At 44.1% G+C, this 22,954-nt stretch overlaps 1 protein-coding gene across 4 annotated transcripts in view; it reads left to right on the plus strand.

Moving 5' to 3' along the window:
* The window catches only part of INTS10 (integrator complex subunit 10), a 37,096-nt gene extending 15,370 nt beyond the window's left edge, over positions 1 to 21,726 (plus strand). Inside the window, exons 10-18 of one of the 4 annotated variants that reach the window (XM_061177617.1) lie at positions 4,600 to 4,756; positions 5,896 to 5,978; positions 6,706 to 6,858; positions 9,547 to 9,655; positions 14,174 to 14,253; positions 15,375 to 15,537; positions 16,401 to 16,494; positions 19,154 to 19,231; positions 21,337 to 21,726. In XM_061177617.1, coding sequence (XP_061033600.1) covers positions 4,600 to 4,756; positions 5,896 to 5,978; positions 6,706 to 6,858; positions 9,547 to 9,655; positions 14,174 to 14,253; positions 15,375 to 15,537; positions 16,401 to 16,494; positions 19,154 to 19,231; positions 21,337 to 21,493 — 1,074 coding nt within the window. In that variant the 3' untranslated portion in view covers positions 21,494 to 21,726. The remainder of the gene's footprint in view (positions 1 to 4,599; positions 4,757 to 5,895; positions 5,979 to 6,705; positions 6,859 to 9,546; positions 9,656 to 14,173; positions 14,254 to 15,374; positions 15,538 to 16,400; positions 16,495 to 19,153; positions 19,232 to 21,336) is intronic. The other 3 variants (XM_061177619.1, XM_061177620.1, XM_061177621.1) reach the window with 3 other exon arrangements.
* Positions 21,727 to 22,954: the final 1,228 nt, after the last annotated feature.

Genomic DNA, 22,954 nt, shown 5'->3' on the forward strand with positions numbered 1-22,954 from the left:
TGGTGAAAAACTGAAACCATTTCCTCTAAGATCAGGCACAAGACAAGGTTGCCCACTCTCACCACTATTATTCAACATAGTTTTGGAAGTTTTAGCCACAGCAATCAGAGAAGAAAAAGAAATAAAAGGAATCCAAATCAGAAAAGAAGAAGTAAAGCTGTCACTGTTTGCAGATGACGTGACACTATACACAGAGAATCATAAAGATGCTACCAGAGGGCTTCCCTGGTGGCGCAGTGGTTAAGAATCAGCCTGCCAATGCAGGGGACATGGGTTCGAGCCCTGGTCTGGGAAGAACACACATGCCGCAGAGCAACTAAGGCCATGCGCCACAACTACTGAGCCTGCGCTCTAGAGCCTGCCAGCCACAACTACTGAAGCCCGCCCACCTAGAGCCTGTGCTCCACAACAAGAGAAACCACCACAGTGAGAAGCCCGCACACCACAATGAAGAGTAGCCCCCGCTCGCCTCAACTAGAGAAAGCCCGCATGCAGCAACGAAGACCCAACGCTGCCATAAACAAAAAAACAAAAAACAAAACAGAACAAAAAGAAAAGATGCTACCAGAAAACTACTAGAGCTAATCAATGAACTTGGTAAAGTAGCAGGATACAAAATTAATGCACAGAAATCTCTTGCATTCCTATGAGTTTCTTTGCTGAGCAAAAGCTTATAAGTTTGATTTGGTGCCATTTGTTTATTTTTGTTTTTATTTCTTTTGCCTTGGGAGACTGATCTAAGAAAATATTACTATGATTAATGTCTGAGAATGTTTTGCCTATGTTCTCTTACAGCTGTTTTATGGTGTCATGCTTTATATATAAGTCTTTAGGCCATTTTGAGTTTATTTTTGTGTAGGGTGTGAGGGAGTGTTCTAATTTCACTGATTTACATGTGGTGTCCAGCTTTCCCAGCACCACTTGCTGAGGAGACTGTCTTTTCTCCATTGTATATTCTTGCCTCCTCTGTTGAAGATTAATTGACCAGAGGTGTGTGGGTTTATTTCTGGTCTCTCTTCTGTTCCGTTGATCTATATGTCTGTTTTTGCGCTAATACCATGCTATTTTGATTACTGTAGCTTTGTAGTATTGTCTGAAGTCTGAGAGGGTTATGCCTTCAGCTTTGTTCTTTTTCCTGAGAATTGCTTTGGCAATTCTAGGTCTTTTGTAGTTCCATATAAATTTTAGGATTATTTGTTTTAGCCCTGTGAAAAATGTCATGGGTAATTTGATAAAGGATCACATTAAATCTGTAGATTGCTTTGGGTAGTATGGCCATTTTAACAATATTAATTCTTCCATTTCAAGAGCATGGGATACCTTTCCATTTCTTTGAATCATCTTCAGTTTCCTTTATCAGTGTTTTAGAGTTCTCAGCATATAGGTCTTTCACCTCCTTGGTTAGGTTTATTCCTAGGTTTATTTATTTTTTGACGTGATTTTAAATGGGATTTTTTTTTTTTTTTACTTTCTCTTTCTGATATTTCATTGTTAGTGTGAAGAAATGTAACAGAATTTTGTATATTTATCTTGTATCCTGCTACCTTGCTGAATTCATTTATTAGTTCTAATAGTTTTTGTGTGGAGTCTTTAGGATTTTCTATATAGAGTATCATTTCTTCTGCATACAATGACAGTTTTACCTCTTCCCTTCCAATTTGGATACCTTTTATTTCTTTTTCTTGTCTAATTGCTGGGTTAGGACTTCCAATACTGTGTTGAATAGAAGTGGTAAGAGTGGGCATCCTTGTCTTGTTCCAGATTTTAGTGGGAAGGCTTTCAGCTTTTCACCATTGAGTATTATGTTGGCGGTGGGTTTGTCGTAAGTGGTTTTATTATGTTGAGATATGTTCATTCCCACTTTGGTGAGAACTTTCATCATGAAGGGATGTTGAGTTTTGTTTTGTTTTGTTTTTTTCTTATTTATTTTTTGGCTGCATCAGGTCTTCGTTGCTGCGCAAGGGCTTTCTCTAATTGCAGTGAGCAGGGGCTATTCTTCGTTGCGGTGCACAGGCTTTTCATTGCGGTGGCTTCTCTTGTTGCGGAGCATGGGCTGTAGGCGTGCGGGCTTCAGTAGTTGCAGCACGCAGGCTCAGTAGTTGTGGCACGTGGACCCTAGAGTGCACGGGCTTCAGTAGTTGCACGGTATGGGCTCAGTATTTGTGGCACGCAGGCTCTAGGGTGCGCGGGCTTCAGTAGTTGTGGCGCACAGGCTTAGTTGCTCCGCAGCATGTGGGATCTTCGCGGACCAGGGATCGAATCTGTGTCCCGTGCATTGGCAGGCAGATTCTTAACCACTGTGCCACCAGGGAAGTCCAGATGTTGAGTTTTATCAAATGCTTTTTCTGCATCTGTTGAGATAATCGTGTGGTTTTTGTCTTTTCTTTTGTTAATATGGTGTATCACATTGATTGATTAGTGTTATGTTGAACCATCCTTGTGACCCTGGAATGAATCTAACTTGATCATGGGTGTATGATCATTTTTATGTATTGTTGGATTCAGTTTGCTAATATTTTGTTGAGGATTTTTGCATCTATATTTATCAAAGATATTGACCTGTAATTTTCTTTTTTTTGTAGTGTCTTTGTCTGGTTTGGTATCAGGGTGATGGTGGCTTCATAGAATGACTTTGGGAGTGTTCCCTCCTCTTCAGTCTTTTGGAGGAGTTTGATACGGATTGGTATGAGTTCTTCTTTGTGTGTTTGGTAGAATTCCCCAGTGAAGCCATCTTATCCTGGACTTTTGTTTACAGGGAGTTTTTTTTTTTTTTTTTTTTTTAATGCTACCCATTGGTTGTCAATTTTTATTTATTTATTTATTTATTTATTTTTTGCCTGTGTTGGGTCTTCGTTTCTGTGCGAGGGCTTTCTCTAGTTGCGGCAAGTGGGGGCCACTCTTCATCACGGTGCGCGGGCCTCTCACCATCGTGGCCTCTCTCGCTGCGGAGCACAGGCTCCAGACGCGCAGGCTCAGCAGCCGTAGCTCACGGGCCCAGCTGCTCCGCGGCATGTGGGATCTTCCCAGACCAGGGCTCGAACCCGTGTCCCCTGCATTAGCAGGCAGATTCTCAACCACTGCGCCACCAGGGAAGCCCACAGGGAGTTTTTTAAATTACAGATTCTGTTTTAGTGATTGGTCTGTTCAGAGTATCTGTTTTTTTCTTGATTAAGTTTTGACAGGCTGTATGTTTCTAGGAACTTGTCCATTTCTTCTAGGTTGTCCATTTCATTGGCATGTAACTGTTCATAGTATTCTCTTATGATTTGTTTTGTTTCTCCAGTATTGGTTGTTATTTCTCCTCTTTCATTTCTTATTTTATTTAGTTCCTCTCTTTTCTTCATGGTGAGCCTGGCTGGAGGTTTGTTGGTTTTGTTTATGAGGATTGGAGCTTTTAGCTGAAATATTTTTACGTATTTTTAAAAAATTTTATTGAATTTTAAAAATTCAGTTGATTCAGTTGATTTACAGTGTTGTATTAATTTCTTTTGTACAGCAAATTGATTCAGTTATACATATGTATTCCTTTTCATATTCTTTTCCATTATGGTTTATTACAGGCTATTGAATATAGTTCCCTGTGCTATACAGTAGAATCTTGTTTTTTATCCATTCTATATATAATAGTTTGCATCCGTTAATCCCAAACTCCCAGTTCTTCTCTCCCCCATTCCCACCCTTGGCAACCACAAGTCTCTTCTCTATGTCTGTGAGTCTGTTTCTGTTTCATAGATGTGTTTATTTGTACATATTTTTAAATGGTCTTAGTGGGGTAAAAATCTGCAGGGAGAATTTAATTTGGGTCAATGAATTAATAAAAATGACGTAGGTAGAATAAAAGATTCAAGAAATTTTCAGGAAAATAAAGTGAAATGGAGCTTTTTTGACTTTACGTGTTTTTGGCAAAAAGTCTGACCATACTCAGTGGCATTTACAATAGTTGCCTTTCTCTGAGGCCCTCTCTTTTCTTTGGCTTTATTTGAGATGAAGAGCAAGAAACGTAGGAAAGTTTATTATAAAGTAAAATGGGTAAGTGCAGACAAACGTAATTCCTGGCCAGACACCTTGCATTGGGTGGCCATTGGAGAAGTTATATGCAGTGAACAAAAGATAAGTAACAGTTTCTCTTAATTATTTCTCAGAGGACTCAGGCTTTAATTTTATTGCGTTACAGAACAAACTGTTTCTTGGAAGCAAATTAAATGTCACATATTGGAAAAAAGTAAACTGTAAAACAGGTGCTACTTAATTAAGCTGTATCCCTAAATGTAAAAATGTAAGTTTTGGCTTTTATAACATTGATATATTTTTTAAGTTATTGGAAGTTTTAACTCTATGGCTTTACTCTGAAGCCAACATAAGCTTAGAATTTATCATCAGAAAACCTTAATTTTAAAAGTAACTATCAAATGCGTGAAAGGATGAAAATTTTATGTTACTTTTTAAAGCTAAATTGTTAAATTCAAAAAAATTGTATTATACTCATGATAGTATACTTTGATATGAAATTCATATAATAGAATTGACAGTGATAAACGTAATAATGTTTAAGTAGTGACTATCTTTATAACTTTAATCATGTTCTTCACATTCTCTAAGCAGAGTTCGGACGATGAAGACTGTTCAGCAAAAGGAAGGAATCGTCACATTGTTGTCAATAAGGCAGAACTTGCTAACTCGATCGAGGTGTTGGAAAGCTTTAAGCTGGCCAGAGAGAGCTGGGAGCTGCTCTATTCCCTGGAATTCCTTGACAAGGGTAAGGCATGCTTATCCTGCTGTGATATTTCATTTTTAATGTGAAATCATCATGCCGAAAAGGTTCATTATTCTACTCGAAATGTCTAGTCACTAACGGCTAATTAAATTGATTACAGTAGTTCACACATTTCATAGGATTCTTTTTTGAGCAGGAAATCTAATCAGTTATAAATATTCAAATAGCCATTTACCTCTTAGCTCCTGCACTGGGGATGTATTATAATCAGGGTTGGAGTGGACTTGGAGGGAGGGGGGTTTGGTCTTTCTGTTAAAATTTATATTGCTGGCCTTTTTTCTTGCTGGGTCTGTCTGGTGCTTTTAGTCGCTCTGCCCACTGCTTGGTGCCCCCTCCAGCCACGTGTGACTGAGGCTGCAGAAGGTGGTGCTGTGCCGCCTGACTTGACTCCGTTGCCTGAAAGCCCAAACTCCAAACACTGCGGAGAGCCCGCTTTGAGCATACGAATGAGAGGGAGTTTTCTCTGTATAATATTTACACTACTGAGTACTTCCACACTGCTCAGAAACCACTAGCACTCTGCTAACCCGCATATTTTCCTGTACTTTGGGATCAAGGCCGTCACTTTCCTCCTGGCCAGTGGACAGTTGTTCCTGGCCTGCTCCTGTCACGTGCCTATACAGACCCCTTGTTTGATGTGTCATGTCATAGTTTCTAAGTAAACATTGCATCATCCAGTTCATCGTTGTCACATCTAGAATGGTGAATAGGTATGTGACTTTTGGAGGGGATGTTTTTCTTTAAGTATAAATCGACTTAAAATGAGTGAAACTCTTAGTGTAATATATTTATTACTTTAACTGGGTGAAAGCGCAGCAGTTTAAAAGATAAAGTAATGTGTGAAAAGCATTCTGAGCAGCTGCTAGCACATGATGTGTGCTTAGTAAGGGTTGGTGCCTAATAAGATTATTGCTTGTGTATTACTGGTAAGTATTCTGCCCTAACTTTACTATCTAACTGAAAGTCCAGACCATTGTTTTAGAAATCAAAGTCTAAAGTTACATCCATTTTTTGGTAATTTGTTTCTCTCTGACTATTGTTCTGTTGGTGGGTATGTCAGTTTTATTCTCTGCTTCTGTGTTACTTATTTCTGGTAAATTAGCTTTTGAATTCTTGCTCAGAATTCACAAGAATTTGTTTGGCGTGGAAGACGGATACTTGGCTTTGGTTGAGAATCTTCCTCAATGATGTGATCATCTATCAGGTAATGTGTGTTTAAGTACCTGTGTCTTGACAGGACCACAGTTGCTGCGAGCATCTTCAGCGTGAAGGTGTGTGCGTTTCCTCCTGCTCTGAAGGCAGATGTTCTGTCTTCAGTGGTGAGGGGATTGTGGTCCACTTTCAGCTGAGAACAGCTCCAGACGGCAGGCCCACATCTGGGTTACTTTTGGGGGGTCCAATCACACCCCTCTGTAAAAGTAAGAGTTTTATTTCTCAGTGAAAGACAAACACTGCTCACCCCTCCTCTCTGCTCTGGGGGAGCCCTGCTGCCTTGCTCTGCTGTCCTCGAGCTACTTATGCCCAGAAGGGAGAGGGGATTCAGTAACGAGAGGGAGAGCTTCCAACCCCTGTTGTTGAAATGGGCAGGTTGCAGCTTCCAGCCTTCATGAAGGAGAAATGGTATTAATAGTAAAATATTCATAAAGAAGTGGTATATCCAAAATGTACTCTACCAAAGAGCTTGTGGCGTTTTATTTAGTCTCAAGAATTAAGACTAGAAAGAAAAATCTTTGTATTTATGAAGTCCCCCTACAGATCCTCCACGTAGCTTTAGCTAAGTTGGTTTGATTCTGTAGCTAAGTCTCCATTCCCTCCTCAAATGATTAAGCACAGGTGCCTGATTTGTGGTTGCTTGCTTGCTAGTGGCGTAATTAGCTCTGGAGATTCTTTAATGGCACTGTGTTTTCCTCCTTGCTGTGTGACTTTCCAAGGGTCAGTATAAAAAGGCCATAGCCAGCCTGCACCACTTGGCAGCTCTCCAGGGACCACTTCCTCAGCCACAGATCTCGGGACAAGGGACCTTGGAGCATCAGAGGGCGCTCATCCAGCTGGCGACCTGCCACTTTGCCTTGGGGGAGTACAGAGTGAGTACTGGGTGCCTGGCACGGGGACGCGCAGGCGCACTCGGTGACCCTGGGGCTTTCTTTTTTTTTCCCAGAGTGGCTTTTTAATTCAGTGCATGTTTACTTGAAGCTTGCTCTTTCTGCCTAGATTTTATTATCTAATCCGCTGGTAAAAAGCTTAGTGATGCTGTTTAATTTCCTCCTTTCTATAGCTTCCCTCAAGTTAGGCTTCCATACTTTTCACATTTCCCGCTCATTATTCCATTTGTTGGAAGATGATTTTTACTTTCTTGCCTGGAATCCCTTTAGAGTGGAGTTAGTCCTCTTGTACTTGGACAGAAGAGACCTTCACCAAGTGAGAGATGGAGATTCACAATAGCTTATCTGAACCTCAGGTTCTCTTTTTACGTGGTGGTGGCATCTCCTAGGGGTGTTGCAGGAGCAGCTGTGTGAACAGACCTGTCTTCTCTGTGCTGTGAGCCCCTCCTTGCACGGTGGCCGCACAGCGTCGGTCCGCAGTAAACACCTGCATCCGGTGAGCGTGATCAGCACAGCTTTGTATGCAGTTACTGGATAGATTCAAGTCACACTTTAACACACAAACTCTGATTTCTTCTTGTCTCTCTGTATGTTAAGTTGATTACTTTGGAATTAAAAACCCTAAATTAAATTTTTTAACTTGAACTTTGAAATATGATTTATAATTTGCCGTGATGAATTTTAGAAAGAAAAAGTTAATAAGTATGTGAAGTATGTGCATTTAAAATTGAAATGCTTTTCTACCATCACTTACGTTGTCAGGTGCCTAATTCTAAGTTTCAGTTGATTCCTTTTGAGAACTTAAGAGAGCACATAGTTATGCACACAGATACACGTGTCGTGTAGAATTAGACAGCCGTGCACGGTACTGCTGTTCTGCATTGTACGAGGGAACGTACAGTAAACTGGTAGATTTGATTAAGCTACGCAGACTCATTCTCTCTGAGGGCTCCTGTTACCACCTCCGTGCGGGTCGCTCTTAGGCTTTCATCTTTGGTTTCTACCTTACCCGGTTCCTGAGTCTCTGACTGCCTGTCTTTGGCTGGGACTCAGCATGTCCAGATGTGCATTTCCTTAGTTCTCTGGACCTTAGACACCACCTGTCAAGTCACAGAGACTCTTACTCAAGCTGGTCCTTTTGTCTCTTCCAGGATGGGGCACCAGTGCTTTGGGCATAGTGCCTTTTATTTCCACTGCCACCACCCTAACCCACGGCTTTTAACTGAGTTTGTTGCCTGTAACCATTTTTCCAACCCTATAAGTTATGGTCAACTCTCTACAACATTGCTGTCATCATTCCATTTCATCGAGGTGTTGACTTCCTGGGTGCCCCAGGGTGGGATCCCCGTGTTCAAGGACATCTGATTTGAGTTGGAGAGAGAAGTGAAGATGTTTATGTAAGACAGTTAAAAATCCAGTGCTAGCGGTTTGCCTCAGACCTGTGCACAGCAGTCATTCAGGAAAGGGTGGTTTCACCTGGGCCCACACCCTCAGGGAAGGATTTACGGGAAAGCCTGGCTGAAGGTGGGTATTGAAGAACGGCAGCATATGATTCTGAGTTAACTCCTGGTCCCACTACTCACCAGCGCTGTGACCTATCTAACTCCAGTGTTCAAGTTCTTAACTACCCAGCTGCTGATCTCTCAGAGCTGGAGCTTCACGACCCTGTGGCCGTGGGTGGTTCTGGATGTGCCAGGATACCGACCCCTCAGCCCCAGGCAGTTAGCTGTGGCTTGGGCAGCTAAGCCCCGGGTCATTTGCTGCCAGCTCTGAGCAGCCTTACAAATACTATTTTCTGGATGTGCCAAGACATGAAAAAGGTTGGGAAGCATGGATTTAAGATTCCACTTCGTCATCTGTAAAATAAGGGTAGTAGGGGGTTGTGCCTGACACACAGGAAATGCTCCCTCAGCCGATTCTGACTGTTACTACTGGAACTTGATGGGTGGACAGAAGGTGATGCCCTGCTCTCTGTGGCTCGAGACCACCTGCTCCGTGGGGCCGCCTCTCATCCACCAACATGTCATCGGTCCAATTTCATGTCTGTTTCCTAAACCATGCCCTCCTTCCCCTCAAGGGAATTGCCAAAACCAGTAGAAAGCCTTCTCCACGTCTTTCTCTCTGCCTTTGAAAACCCGTTTTTCTCTTTTCCATATTTCAGATTCTGCCCCCCTTTAAGGCTTAGATCACCTTCCTGCCTGAAATTTTTCCTGCTAGTTTCCTGCCTGTGTGTGTTTCTACTTAGTTTTAAATTATGCTCTAAACATACCATTTTAGTCCGCCACCATGTGTCCCATTTTGTTAATTTTTCTATTCAGTGAGTTAGTAAATGTCCTTAAGATGGGGACATACTTCTTTTGGATTCCACTGTGCTGTGAAACACTTTGGCAGTTTAGTTAATACTTGATTAATTTTTAAGTTTTGTTCTTTTGTTTTTTAACAGTGAAGAATGAGTTAGTGTTCCCTGAACAGTCTAGTATGTGGATTTAATCTTAGTTATTTTTCTACACTCGGTGTCAAGCAGGCAGTACTGGTCACATGGCGTCCTGGGGCCGTGCGCCCGAGCTCTGTGCACAGGTGGCCCCACTTGTGCTGCAGAGGTTTTAGTTACGTAGATTTGGTTTCAGTCCGAAACTTTCAGTTAGTTCCTTCTGGTCTTGTCTTCTCTAGATGACGTGTGAGAAAGTCCTTGATTTGATGTGCTACATGGTCCTCCCCATCCAGGATGGAGGCAAGTCACAGGAAGAACCCTCAAAAATAAAGCCCAAGTTTAGAAAAGGTACAGTGACAAATTTTATTTTTATTTTATAGAAATAGCTTTAGGACCTAAGGCTGGGAATTTTTTGTAATTCCTGACAACATAATACCACGTGATCTGCAGAGCTTGACAAATTGTATAAGAAGCGAAGTGCTCTCCAAGCTTTTCATGGCTCTCATTTCATAAGCAGCCATAAATCTGTCCTTCTTCCAAAGTTCTCGTCAATTTCTGAGTTTGTTGTCTCTTTGAAGAATATCAGTGAGCTCCTTTTCCTATCTTTACCAATTCTAGGAAATCTTGTAATAATTAGTTGAAAAGGATCTCTTAGCATGTCTCTCTTGGGCTGTTTTGAGCTTTACCTCAAGTTGCTCATTGTTGAAAAACTACGTAAATTGAGCTGTGATGCTTCATAGGAAAGGAAGAGAGCCCCACTGTCATGATCTAAGTTCCATCTTAGAAGTTGGAAAAAGATAATCTGTCAAACCCAAGCCAAGTAGAAAACGGGGAATAATAAAGACAAGAGCAGAAACTATTGAAATAGAAAAAAATAGAGGAAATTAATAAAGCAAAAAGTCGGTTTTTTGAAAAAAATTGAAATTGATGAACCCCTAACAAGATTGACCAGGAAGGTAGTAAACACAAATAACCAATATCAGGAATGGAAGCAGGAATGTCACTCCAGATCGTGCTGAAATCAGAAGGACAGTAAGAGAATAGGTTGTGAATAACTTTATGCCAATAAATTTAACAATTTAGGTGAAATGGAAAGAATTCCTTGAAAAACACAACTTACCAAAACAGACACAAAATGAAATAGAAAATCTGAATGTTTTATATCTATCAAAGAAATTAAATTTGTTGTCAAAAACTTTCCCACAAAGAAAACTCCAGGCTCATTTGGCTTCACTGTGAATCTTGTCAAGCATTTAGGAAGAAATAACTCCAATCCTGTACACACTTTTGGAGAAAATAGAGAAAGAGGGAACACTTACCAATTCAGTTTTTAAGACCAACATAACCCTGATAGCAAAACCAAACAAGAGAAGGACATTAAAGGCCAGTGTCTATCATGATCATAGATGCCAAAATTCTTAACAAAGTATAAGCATATACAGCAATATATAAGAAAGGTAATACATAACGACCAAGTATACCGGGAATGCAAAGGTGGTTTAACACAGGAAAACCAATCACTGCAGTTCACCACATTAGCAGATTAAAGGAGAAAAATCATAAGATTATCTTAATAGATGCAGACAGAATTCAATTATGTCTGCATTTATCATTCATGATTTTTTTTAAATCTTAGTAAACTAGAGATAGGAGGAAACTTCCTCAGCATCATTCTTAACTATGAAATATTGAATGCTTTCCTCAAGACCAGCAGCAATACAGGGGGTGTCTGCTGTCAGCACCTCAATTCAACATCCTGGAGATTCTAGCAAACACAATAGGCAAGAAAAAGAAAGGTTGAAAAAGAACCGTTTTTGTTCACAGCTACATATTTGGCTATGTAGAAAAGTCAAGGAATCTCCAAATAGAATAACATCAAAACCCATAAAATACTTAGGGATAAATTTAATGAAAGATGTGCAAAATCATGTTTGTAGGTTAGAAGACTCAATATTGTTAAGATACCAGTTCTCCCCAGATCTCTCTGTAGATTCAGTGCAATCCCAATCAAAATCCCGGCAGACTTTTTTTTTTAATAGAAGTTGACAAACTGATTCTAAAATTTATATGGAAATACTACAACAGTTTTGAAAAAGACTAACAAAATTGGACAAGTTACCCTACCTGATAGCAGGGTTTAATATAAAGCTACAGTTATCCAGACAGTGTTGGCATAAGATTGGAGAATCGAGAAATGGACCCACATAAGTATGGTCAAATGGTTTTCCATGAAGACGCCAAAGTAATTCAATGGAGAAAGGAAAGCCTTTTCAACAAATGGTGCTGGAACAAAGGGATCTTCATGTAGAAGAAAAAAAGATCCTCACATTATTCACAAAAATTAATTTGAGCTGGAGCAGAGACTAAATGGAAAAGCTAAATGATAACATTTTTTTAGAAGAAAATTTCTTTGAGACTGGTAGTAGGTTTCTTAGGACACTAAAAGCTTTCTAGAGGACAAAAGCATGACAGTTTTTTTTTGACAGTTTTGATACTTATTGGAAGTTCATTATACTATTCTGTTTACTTTTTATATGTTTGGGATTTTCCACAACCAAAGGTTGAAAAAAATAGATATAGCCCAGACCCCTTCAAAAATTAATATCTCTGTGGAACAGAAACAGATCAGGTGGGTAAGACTTGACCTAGCGGACATCAAGACTAATTTTAAAGTGTAGCATTGGCGTAGAGATTGACCCCGGAAACAGAATAGAGAACCAAGAAACTGGTAGCATTACAGTTCAGTGGAGGAAGAATGAATTTATCCCGTAAGTGGTACTGTTACAGTTGATGATCCAAATATAAAAACGACAGAAAAGAGATTCCTCTTTCATACTACACAAGAACCCTTTAAATTTTAAGATTTAAGTACTAAAACTAAAACTTTTAAACTTTGAGAAGAAAATACAGAAGGCGATCTTTGTTGCTTTCTAGTTAGAGAAAGATTTAGGCTACAAAGAGCACACGACATAAAAGATTAGTGAATTTGATCACGTTAAAATCAAAATACCAACAAAAGATATTATGATCAAAGTGAAAAGCTATAGACTACAAGAAAATTGTCCAGCACAATTTATATATTTATATACTTACATATTCAACAAAAAATTAGTATCCAGAATTTTGAAAGAGCTCCTGTAAGAAACAAATAACCAACCCCCCATAGAAAAATAGGCAAAAAATATGAACAACAGATTCACAGAAGCCAAATGGCCAAAAACTACTTGGAAAGATTCTCCACCTATTATTAATACAGGAAATTCAGATTAAAACAATAAGTGATCATTTTCCATCAGGATGCAGAGAGTAAAGGGTGGCCGTATTGACTGTCTGGACGTGCAGATACGCATCGCCCACGTGCTTCTGGAAGGCGCACAGATTCATATGGTCACTTTGGAGAGCAGTTTAGCAGTACCAAGTTGCACATCTCACTACCTGGTTATGTGCCCCTTCCAGGTACAGACTTTAGATCAGTGATCTCCAAACTTGGGCCCTCACCTACTGGGTCAGGAATTTCCAATAGAAATTTTCTTTTTTAGTGAGGTAGACTGTAACAGTATTATTAAAATGAATGTATCTCCACTAAAAAGGGTAAATTTTATTTCACGAACCTTTTGTTTTAGACACACAGTTGACCCTTGAACAATGCAGGAGTTAACCCAGGGGCTCAGACCCACCCCTCCCCGCAACGGTCGAAAATCTGGGTACTGCTCTCTGCCTCAAAAGCAGGAATTGACCAATGACTCAGCCTAGGGCAGGAAGCTGGAACAGTTTGGATAAAATCAGGGCTCAGACCGCAATTGTTTTGATTCCACATGTTGTGATCTCTAATCCAATACAAACTTTTCCCCACACTTAGTTCATTTAGAGATCTGTAAGATGAAAATGCAGATACTGTATTTACTGAAAAATCCATGTATAAGTGGACCCGTGCAGTTCAGACCTGTGTTGCTTAGGAGCCAGCTGTATGAAATGTGTAAGTGCATGTGCACAGGGTCTCTACGTGAAAAGCGTATTTATTTCTTGCTACTTCTTGCCTCTTGGGTAGAGAAGGATTTAGGATAGAAAGAGCACACAGCATAAAGGAAAGGACTATGGTCTCGGTTTGAAAAACAACCATTGCTTAAAGTTTTTTCCACAAGTGCACAAGAAAATATATATAAGAATGTTTATTTCAGCATTGTTGGTAATAGTGAAAAATTGGAAATCTCAGTGTTTACCATAAAAGAATGGATAAATCAGTTGTGGTCAATGTAACCAACAGAGCACTACGTAACGCAGAAAACCAACGAGCTAGAGCCACAGATATTAGTACCAAAAACAATCTGCAGAAAGATACGTACGCTAGGACACCATTAATATAGTAGACTGAAAACACGCAAAACGTTTCTCTGTGGTGCGTGAATATAGATTCCTGCGTTAAAAGCAGGCAGTGTGCACAGGAATGATGACCCCCCATTCAGAATAGCAGTCTTCTCTCAGGAGGGAGGCAGGGGTGGCATCAGAAGAGGAGAACTGAGCTCGCGATGCTTTATATTAAAATCTAAAACTAAAGCAGATGTCAGCATTTTACACAGCTGAGTGGTGAGCACTCTGGTGTTTGTAATAATCTCTGTCATTTTCTATGTATTTCAAATGTTTCATAATAATAAGTATTTAAGCAACTTTAGAAATTTAGATTGAGAAATGAAATCCAGAGACGATTGAAAAACTAGTTTCACCTTCACTCAATGTAATTGTGGTTTAACTGTGTTGAGACCATGTGATTGTTGCTTATCCTTTTCCTTTTAAGGAAAGCACTTTAAACATTTGCTTCTCAAAGTTCTTTTCTTTGCTGCTAACAAGTATATTGTGGACTTTTCTTAGGTTCAGACCTGAAGCTTCTGCCTTGTACCAGCAAGGCTATCATGCCCTATTGCCTGCACTTAATGTTAGCTTGTTTTAAGGTAAGCTTCACATTGATTAGTGTAAAGGAAATTAATTTGCAAGATTGTTGTGATGATCTGGAATGACTTGAATTGAGAGCCTTAGGCACAAATGTTAGTTTAGTCCTTTGAAAACAGGTTGGTGTAGTGAGGAAAGCACATGGGCAAGGAATTAACAAATATTTATTAAATATCAACTGCACTAGGCAAAGATGAGTAGGAACTAATCCCCATCCTCGAGAGGTTTACGGTAACAGTGGGACAGATACTTTACAGGTAATAGTGGGGTGGATACGCAAATAACCTCGCCTGTGGTAGTGTCCAGTAAATATTTTATGAATTAGCCTGCTGCGAGTCAGGATATATTAGCTACAGAAGAAGGGAGCACAAGTGCTGCTGGGCTCATGGAGGGATGTGAGTTCATTATCACAGGCACAGGGCGTGCGCACGAGCACGTGCAGAGGCCCCGCAGAGCCGGGAAAGTCTGAGGACCGGGCTGTGGGGAGTGGGGGCCTGGGGCGGACAGGCTGAGTTGTCTACGAAGGCTCATGAGCAGCGGGCAGCAGTATCCGGTCTCCCCTTCAGGGCGGTAATTCCCAAACCTGACTCTTGATCTGAAGCACTGAGGCGACAGAAACAATTTGAAGTGACTTCAGGCACAGCTGCCGGTTTAGAACCAGAAGCCCTTTGACGGCTTCTCACTTCACACCCCTGCGTCCTCCTTCCTGTGGCTCCCGCCGGCCTTTCTCCCCAGTCCCACGGTCTCCTCAGACCCTCCTGTCTAAGGGGGCCTCTCGCCCGCCCTCCATCCCCCCCCGGCCCCTTAAAAGAAGTCCCCAAATTCTTCTCTGTTGCCCAGACTGCTCACCTTCCTCGCGCCCTCATCCCCGCGCTCAGAGCCTCGGGCCCACTCCGCGTGTCCCGCTCCCGCCAGGAGGCTCACGAGGGTGCCGGGGAGCCGGGTTCTGTGATCGGGCCCCTCCTCGCCGGCAGCGGTGACATTTGTCAGGCAGGCTTGACTTCTGCTGTCCCTTCTGACTAGTGACCTTAGTCACGCACTTTCCTGTAACAGCATTTTGGGGGAAGTGGTATCGGGTGTGTGTGAGATCACCCCGTGACTCCCTCCCCTCTGTGTCCTGCAGCTGAGAGCCTTCACAGACAGCAGAGACGACATGGCGCTGGGGCACGTGATCGTGCTGCTTCAGCAGGAGTGGCCGCGGGGAGAGACCCTTTTCTTGAAAGCCGTCAATAAGATTTGCCAGCAAGGAAACTTCCAATATGAGAATTTTTTCAATTATGTTACAAGTATCCTTTTTCTTGTTTGAGCAGAAGAAATGCTTGGTACAAAAATGAACGAACCATTTGGGGTAGGAATGATGGTTTTGGTGATTTGGGGGAAGAGGAGAAGGAATGGTGACTTAAAATGGGATTGTGGCAGTTGGTTTTGTGAAAGTCATGAACGGCTTCAAAGAGGAATCAGGAACGTGGACAGCCCTGTTGCATTTTCCACTTCAAGTGGCTTCTTAGGAAGGTACCCAAGGTGCCTGAAGTAAGAGCCTGCAGGCTCCCTGCAGGCCCCGAGTGACTGCTGGGGCCGTAGACTCTGATTCTCCATTGGCCTTCCTCTGGGAACAGGGCCCCGGGGTCTGGGGTTACAACAGCAGCTGTCACAGGCCCGCGGGGCACCCGCCAGAGAAGCTGCTCCACCCAGCACTGGCTTTCGTGATGGGGAACGTTGTATTTCCTCCTGTTGGTTAGGGAAAGGTCTGGCGTTCATACTTCATTGCTTCTCGTAATACATTATTTTTGAGTTGCAAGGCGTCTGACATCCCTGTCCAGGTGCCTAGAGCAGCATTTCTTAACCTTTGTGGGGGGGGAGGGGGGCGGTGTGTATAACACCTCTTCCACCTCTTTCATTTCTTATTAAGAAAACAGAAGATGCTGCTCTTGGGACCCTATAGGCTCTGCTCAGTCAGCTACCTGAGAAACATGTTTCTCTTTGTGAGGGCGTTGGGCTGGCATAGGGGCCGCTGGGTTTGGACTCAGGCAGCGCTGGGTTGTTGGTGCGGTCGCCGTGGGCAGGGCACTCAGTGGCTGCGAGCCTGTCTCCTCCTCCAGGAGAGCAGGGCTCCATGCTTTCTCACGTGGTTCCCTGAATCTGGCCTCAGATATCGACATGCTGGAGGAGTTCGCCTACCTGAGAACTCAGGAAGGTGGGAAGATCCATCTGGAACTACTACCCAATCAAGGAATGCTGATCAAGTAAGGGCACCGTCTCCTGCTCTCCGTGCTGAGTGCCCGCCTTCGTGTGCTTGTAGGAAATATTTGTAAATGTCTGTGGCTTTCAAACAGTCATTAGAAAGGAATCCAAACCTGGTCTCTGTTTTGGAGAGTAGATTTGATTCCGGGAATCCTTTTGAAAGGCTTGGCATTTCCTTAACTACGTTTCTGATAAAACATTGTTTAAAGTGGGGTAGTTCCATCACTTTTGATACTTACTTCACTAGACGAAAGTCTTATTCATGGTATCTTTTCCGTTCCAAAACTTACAGACTAATCCTATAATTTCTGATTAGAAGTAGGGTGCTTTTAATTAAGAAGAGCCGTGCTTAACTAAAGTTGAGCCGGACTGGGAAAAACTGCAGACCTAACTTCCACACTGTACTTGGGCCTCAGTGTTGACTGAAGCCCTGCTGAGCACCTGCCCACTCAGCAGGGTGGGGCTTGGTCTTGGCACTCCCCACTCCCGGATGAAGTCAGTGACCATTTATGATTTTTAAATGCCCTTGCTTCTGCCCTTCAGTCCTCATTGCAGTTTGGACAGTACATCCTCTGTGCTGCAGACGCCTCGCGTAGTGTGATGTCCATACTTCCTCCTCTGCGTCCTGCACGTTCAGCGTGTGTGGGTCAGGATCAGAGTCACTGCAGGAGACCAAACCCCGAGTGAGAAGAAAGTGTTGCTGAGGCTGACAGATTCTCCTTTTTCCCTCACTTGTGAAAGGGACAAGTTTTCAGTGGAAAGCCAAAATCCGCATCTCGTTTTGTCTTTGGGGAGTATTGTCGAGAGGGAAGTAAGAGGTGTCCCTCTGGACTCCCGTAGCCTCGGGGCTGGGGCATCCAGGCAGCACGGTGTCCTGTCAGGAATGGGAAGGTGGGGTGCTTGTCCTTCACCTTGCAGACGTTACTAAAGATTCTGAGCATTTGACGTGAAAACGCAAGACCTTTGTACGTTAGCTGGCTCAGGCGGGGGACCAGACGCTCATCTTCCCACGCCGGTAGTTCCCCTAGAACGTGGGGAAAATAATTGCATGACTCAAAATATTCTTCACCGTGCTTGAGAGTAAAGATGGCTTTTTGACACGGAAGCCTAGGTAACCCCTTTTACGTTGTAATTTCCAGGTTTTGAGGCTGGACACACAAACATAACCTTTAATAGCTTTTTCTTTAATTCCCATTAATGCTCACCATACAAATTGTCATAATATGGAGACAACCTCAGTAGAATCAACTCCGTTTACTTAGATTAAACCTGAGTTTAATAATCCTCACACTAGGTAATGCTTAGCTGTGAATGTGAGAGAAGAGGCTGTCAGAAAATCAGTGGTTGAGTCTCAGACTTCATTCTACTGAACCTGTCTCCTCCAGCCAGTTTTATTGAGCTGCACAGTGACACGGGAACATGCAGAGAAGCCCTTGGATGAGGAGTGGAGGCGAGGGCTGTTGGACACGTAGACGGTGTCCTTAGTTAAAGAAACCCTTAACTTCTTCTAACTCCCTGTAGAAGGCCATTAAGTCTCTTAGGAAACCTGCTGTTCCATCAGTTTGGAAGCAGGACTAGGGGCTGTTGCTTAGTGAGCTGACAGTGTGAGTCTCGGGGTTCATTTGAAACCTGCCTTTCAAATTCTGATGAGAAACTACCGCGGAGAAGCGGGCCGCCTGAGACAGTTGAGGTATGGTTGGGATCTCGAGTAAAACTGTCACATTCCTTTTCCCTTTGGGTCGCAAACAAATTGTCTGAAGCCATTGTGGACCTTTTGGGGGGCCCTCCAGCTGAGCGCAGAGGTGCAGGGAGCAGAGTCCAGCCTTCCCTCGGGTGAGGCTGTGAGTCCGTCCTGGTTGTGGCGTCTGGGCTGCAGCAGGTACGGTACCAGTGCCAAGGGCACGGGGGCCTGACCGGCAGGAGGGACGAGCTCTGATTCTTACCTACACGTGCTGCTCTCATGTATTTTGGAGTCGAGAAATGCTTCTGTGCTGATGCTTGCAGTACCCTGGGTGACACAGAAACCCACGTCCTGTGTGTGCCCCGAACTGGGTGCATGATGACGCTCTCAGAGGTGATCACCCGGCTAATGTACTCATTTCTGTTGTTACAGAATCCTGCAAAGCCATGGCCCAGACTCTTGTTTTCCCCCATCTGTGCCTTTTCTCAATACTTTTTGAAATTTAAACTCAACCTTTCTTTATCGAAAACATTGCCAGCCTCTCCAGGCCTCTTGAAAGGGCCTCTTCAGTCTGGGGCTTCAGTCCCATCAAAGATGGTTCTAAAAAGTCACGGGTGTCTTTCTGGGATCGGCATGGACGTGGCAAGCGTGGAGAGCAAAGGCGCTGGATTTGAGACTCTCTCCACGGCCGTTCCATGGCATCTCCCCGTCCTCTCCCCTGGCGCTTGCTTTTCATGCCAGATCTCAGCGGGCTGAGCCGGGGGCCGGCAGCCGAGAGGCCTGGGGACCCACGTGGGCCACAGCCGTGCAGCGGGGGGGGCTGGTAGCCTCTGTCCTCTCGAAACAGCTGCTCGAGGCCTGAGGCTGGCGGTTCTGTGCAGCCTGCCCCCCCCCCCATGCGTTTTCTCTGGAGTGTTGTTTTTAAGTGCAGGCTGAGTCGGTGTGGGTGTTTGAATGCCGCTGTTTGCTGTTTTTTAAAGGCCTTCTAGCCCTCCCATGGGGTTACTGCAGCAGGAATTCTTACCTGTGCTTCAGCCCAGCATACAGACTGCTGACAGGTACCAAGTGGACACACCTGCTCATAGTGTACTGTTTGTCGACATGTTTTACTGCCCATGGTTTTCAGCTCTTTGTTCCTCAATGCTCTTTTTCATGCTTTATTTAATTTTTTAATTTGTTCTGCATTCCTTGGCAAACCATCTGGTTGTAATATTGTAACATTTCTTATTTTTTTCCATAAGTTGCCAGTGTTTTTGTGTTCAATTTAAAAATCATTATGGATCTGGAAATAAGTGAACGTTACATAAAACTGTGTAAGACTAAGTGCACATTAGATTAGGCACTAAATTATGATTCTCTTTTGGTAAAACATAAGGCATTCAGTCCTAAATATCTAAGGATGCTGAAACTTATTCTAAGTAAATTTTTATTCTCAGATTTTCATATCAGTGGCCAGTGTTGAGGTCTTGGTCTAAATGGGCATAAGCACAGTATCTTCCTGCCACTGGTACTGTTTTTTTCCGACCTTACCTTTCCGGATTGAAAATATTTGGTAGGCTAGAATGCTACATTTACTAGTTGGCTTATCCAGGTCTTAAACCACAAAAGCTAATTCGTCCTCTTCTTCATCCAAACTTGCCAGAGGGATAAAGACTCTGATAGAAATACAGTTGAGTTGTACCGCTCTTCATATATGGAAACAACACCTTTGGCCTGTGACCAGCAGGACACAGCATTTTATTGCATTTTTACTAGTATTAAGGGGAGCGTGTGCTTGGAGCCATCCATGCCCTTTAGCTCATTGTCTGCAAATACCAGTGTCTTTCAGTGGGTCAGAGGGAGGGCTCCCATTTGGGGTTGCAGTCTGGGTCCCCCAAGAGCAGTATCTCAGGGCAGCATAAAGGGGCCGCATGAGCTCCCAGCGGGGCTCAGTGACACTGTGTACTTACTACTGAGTCACCAGCCGGACCTGATTAGAGATGTCCACAGAGAACTGGCTGCGCTGTCTCACTGTGTGGTTCTGTAAACTGTCCATGGGCGTTGTAGGGTGTCCTATAATATCTTACCCTTCTAACAAAGCCTGTTCTGGTTTTCTTTTTCCTTCTGTTACATTGCAACTTTCTGACTTCCGTTGTACTTATTTTATATAATTCAAGTTTTAAAAACAGAAACATTTTAGAGTGGTTTCAACAGTTTAATCTTGGCCAGTACCTAAAAATCTAATTTTAAATCCCCGTGACTGTGTCTTACGGAAGTTAGACGGTGGGAGTGGGGGATGGAGGTGGCTTCTGTTTGTCTAAATCTACCCAAATACTGACTGGTAGTTAAAACGCCTTTCCTTTTGATTGAACCCATTGAATTTTGCTAGGTTTTTCTTTTGCTTCCTTCATTTTGGTGTTTGGAGTTTCCTGGGGTTTCCTCTGTAATTTCCTTCTCTGAAGCCCACCCTCCAGGGCGTCGTGAAGGACCCACCTGTGCTCCCGCCGGCCCGGCCCAGCATGCAGGGAGGGCTCCCGGGCCCCAGCAGGCCCTCAGGAAGCTCTTCATCAGCGACTCTGCTTCTCTCTCCCCGCCGGTGCCGGACTCTTGTCTTGGGGCCCCAGCTGCTCCTGCTTCTTCGCAAACAGACCTGGAGGAGCTGTCCCGTCCCGGCATCGCAGGGAGAGAGACACGCTTGTGGCCCGGTGCTGTGCAGCAGCCGAGCCTTCCTGAGCCTGGCACGGGGCACCGGCCGGGGGCCGCGGCCATGGCCACGCTCGCTCAGGCATCCTCCTGCCCGCTGCTGCCTCTGCGCTCAGCTGGCCTGGCGGGACCCGAACGGTGTGGCCAGGGTGGTCCGGACTCCGTCAGCCCCAAGTAACTGAACTGTGCGTGAGTCACAGCGGGAAGCACAGCGTCAGGGCTGCAGAAGTTAGAAGCCAAGCAGGCAGCATCTCGCCAAACATGCGATGTTTAGAATAGCCTTTTCCTGAGTGGGGAAGACGGCTCTCCGGCTTTAAGTCTTTCTGAAGAGGAACGGGCAGTGGAGGCTGTTTGGTTGGGGCTTTTTTCTTTTTTAAACTTTTCACTAGATTTGAGGCAGCCTGTTCTCCTGCCCCAGAGTCACTGACCCGTGCTGCCGTGCTAACTGTGGCGTCCGTTTGTTTTCCTGTCGCCGCCCCAGGCACCACACGGTCACCCGGGGCATCACCAAGGGCGTGAAGGAGGACTTCCGCCTGGCCATGGAGCGCCAGGTGTCCCGCTGTGGGGAGAACTTGATGCTGGTGCTGCACAGGTTCTGCGTCAACGAGAAGATCTTGCTGCTCCAGACTCTGGCCTGACCGGCCCTCCTGCCAGAGGCAGCCCACAGCCGCGGGGCTCTGGGGGAGACATAAAGCGTGGATGAGCGTTGCCGTCATCGCTCTTCCAAAGGAGAAGACCATTGGTGTTTTAACTCATTGGTCGCTTAGAAGTAGTTCCCAACAGTCCAAGAAGCTATTTCTATTTTTGTCGTATTTTGTAATTTTTGTAAAACAAAAGAACCTGTTTTGTAAATAAAATCATCCTAAATTTGTGGGGGTTTTTTAAATTTTATTTTTAATTCTTAGAGTTTCTGAACAAGAGTGTACTTTACTTAAAAAGGCATTTCCTTCCATGTTCTCGAGATTTTCTTTTCCACAGTTAGGTTTTGGTGAATATCACATATCAACATAATGCTAGACCTTTTCCTTCGGGAAGTTTTAACACCAAAAACCTTTGTGCCAGGATGAACTTGAGTGAACGTCCACTGAAGGCGCCGTGGGGGGCCAGGGGTGGGGGTCCTGCCCAGTGGCCTGTGGAGGGCGTCTCCCCTGCTTGTCGGCTGCTGTCACCTGGGTGCCCTGAGCCAGACAGCCTGGCCTCCAGCCTGGTTCTGCCCAGCCCTTTACTTGCCACGTACCAGGGACAGGTTCATGTCCCTCAAGCTTGTCATGGGAAATACAGGCACTGGCCCTTCCCTCCCAGCTGGCTGTAAAGACAGTGACGTGACACACTTGGGATGGGGCCTCACACTTCTAAGCACAACACTGGGGTCAGGGGTCAGGTTCATTTCTTTTGCTGTTCCTGAAATATATCAGGTAAGCATCACATGAACAGTTGTTTCTGGGGGGATGTAAGACTGAAAGAAAGAGCTAAGAAATTGTTCAGTTACTGTTAGTGAACCAGGCCCATTGGCCCAACATGCAGCAAGCCAAACGCTGAGAGGCCAAGGTTTGCAGCTGAGAAAGACTTTATTCCTAAGGCAGCCAAGCGAAGAGACAGGAGAACGAGTCTCAGGTCCGCCTGCCCGAAGGCAAGGGGCTTGGAGTATGTGTGTGAGCAGGGTGGTCTCGGGAGTGGGGACAGATGAGGTGATGGGTGTTCTGTGCCGGGGCATCTGGGCTCGTGCGTCTGCACGTTCACAGTGGAGGCACCGAACACCATCTGAGGGTGGAGACTTCTGGCGGCAGAGGCTGTTCATGGGAACCCCCAAGGCCCAGTTTCAGGAGCAGTGGTCCCAACTGGTCCTAGCCAGCTCACATCGGGCAGGAGCTGATTACAAGTTCCTGGGCTATGGGAGGCCAGGAGGCGTGCATTTAAAGAGGAAGAAAAGAAAAATAACCAAAGTGAGCTTGCTCAGTGAAAGCAGGCCACAGGGGTTTTTAAGCTGTTCCCTTTGCTGCTGTTCTGTGAGAGAAGCTCGGGAACTTCCGTTAGTCGCCAGTCTCTGTCAACCCTGTGGGGCATGGTTTCATTACTGTGCACAAAAATTTTAGAAATCT

The sequence above is a fragment of the Eubalaena glacialis genome, chromosome 20 (assembly GCF_028564815.1).
Source record: "Eubalaena glacialis isolate mEubGla1 chromosome 20, mEubGla1.1.hap2.+ XY, whole genome shotgun sequence".
In the NCBI taxonomy this organism is placed as follows: domain Eukaryota; kingdom Metazoa; phylum Chordata; class Mammalia; order Artiodactyla; family Balaenidae; genus Eubalaena; species Eubalaena glacialis.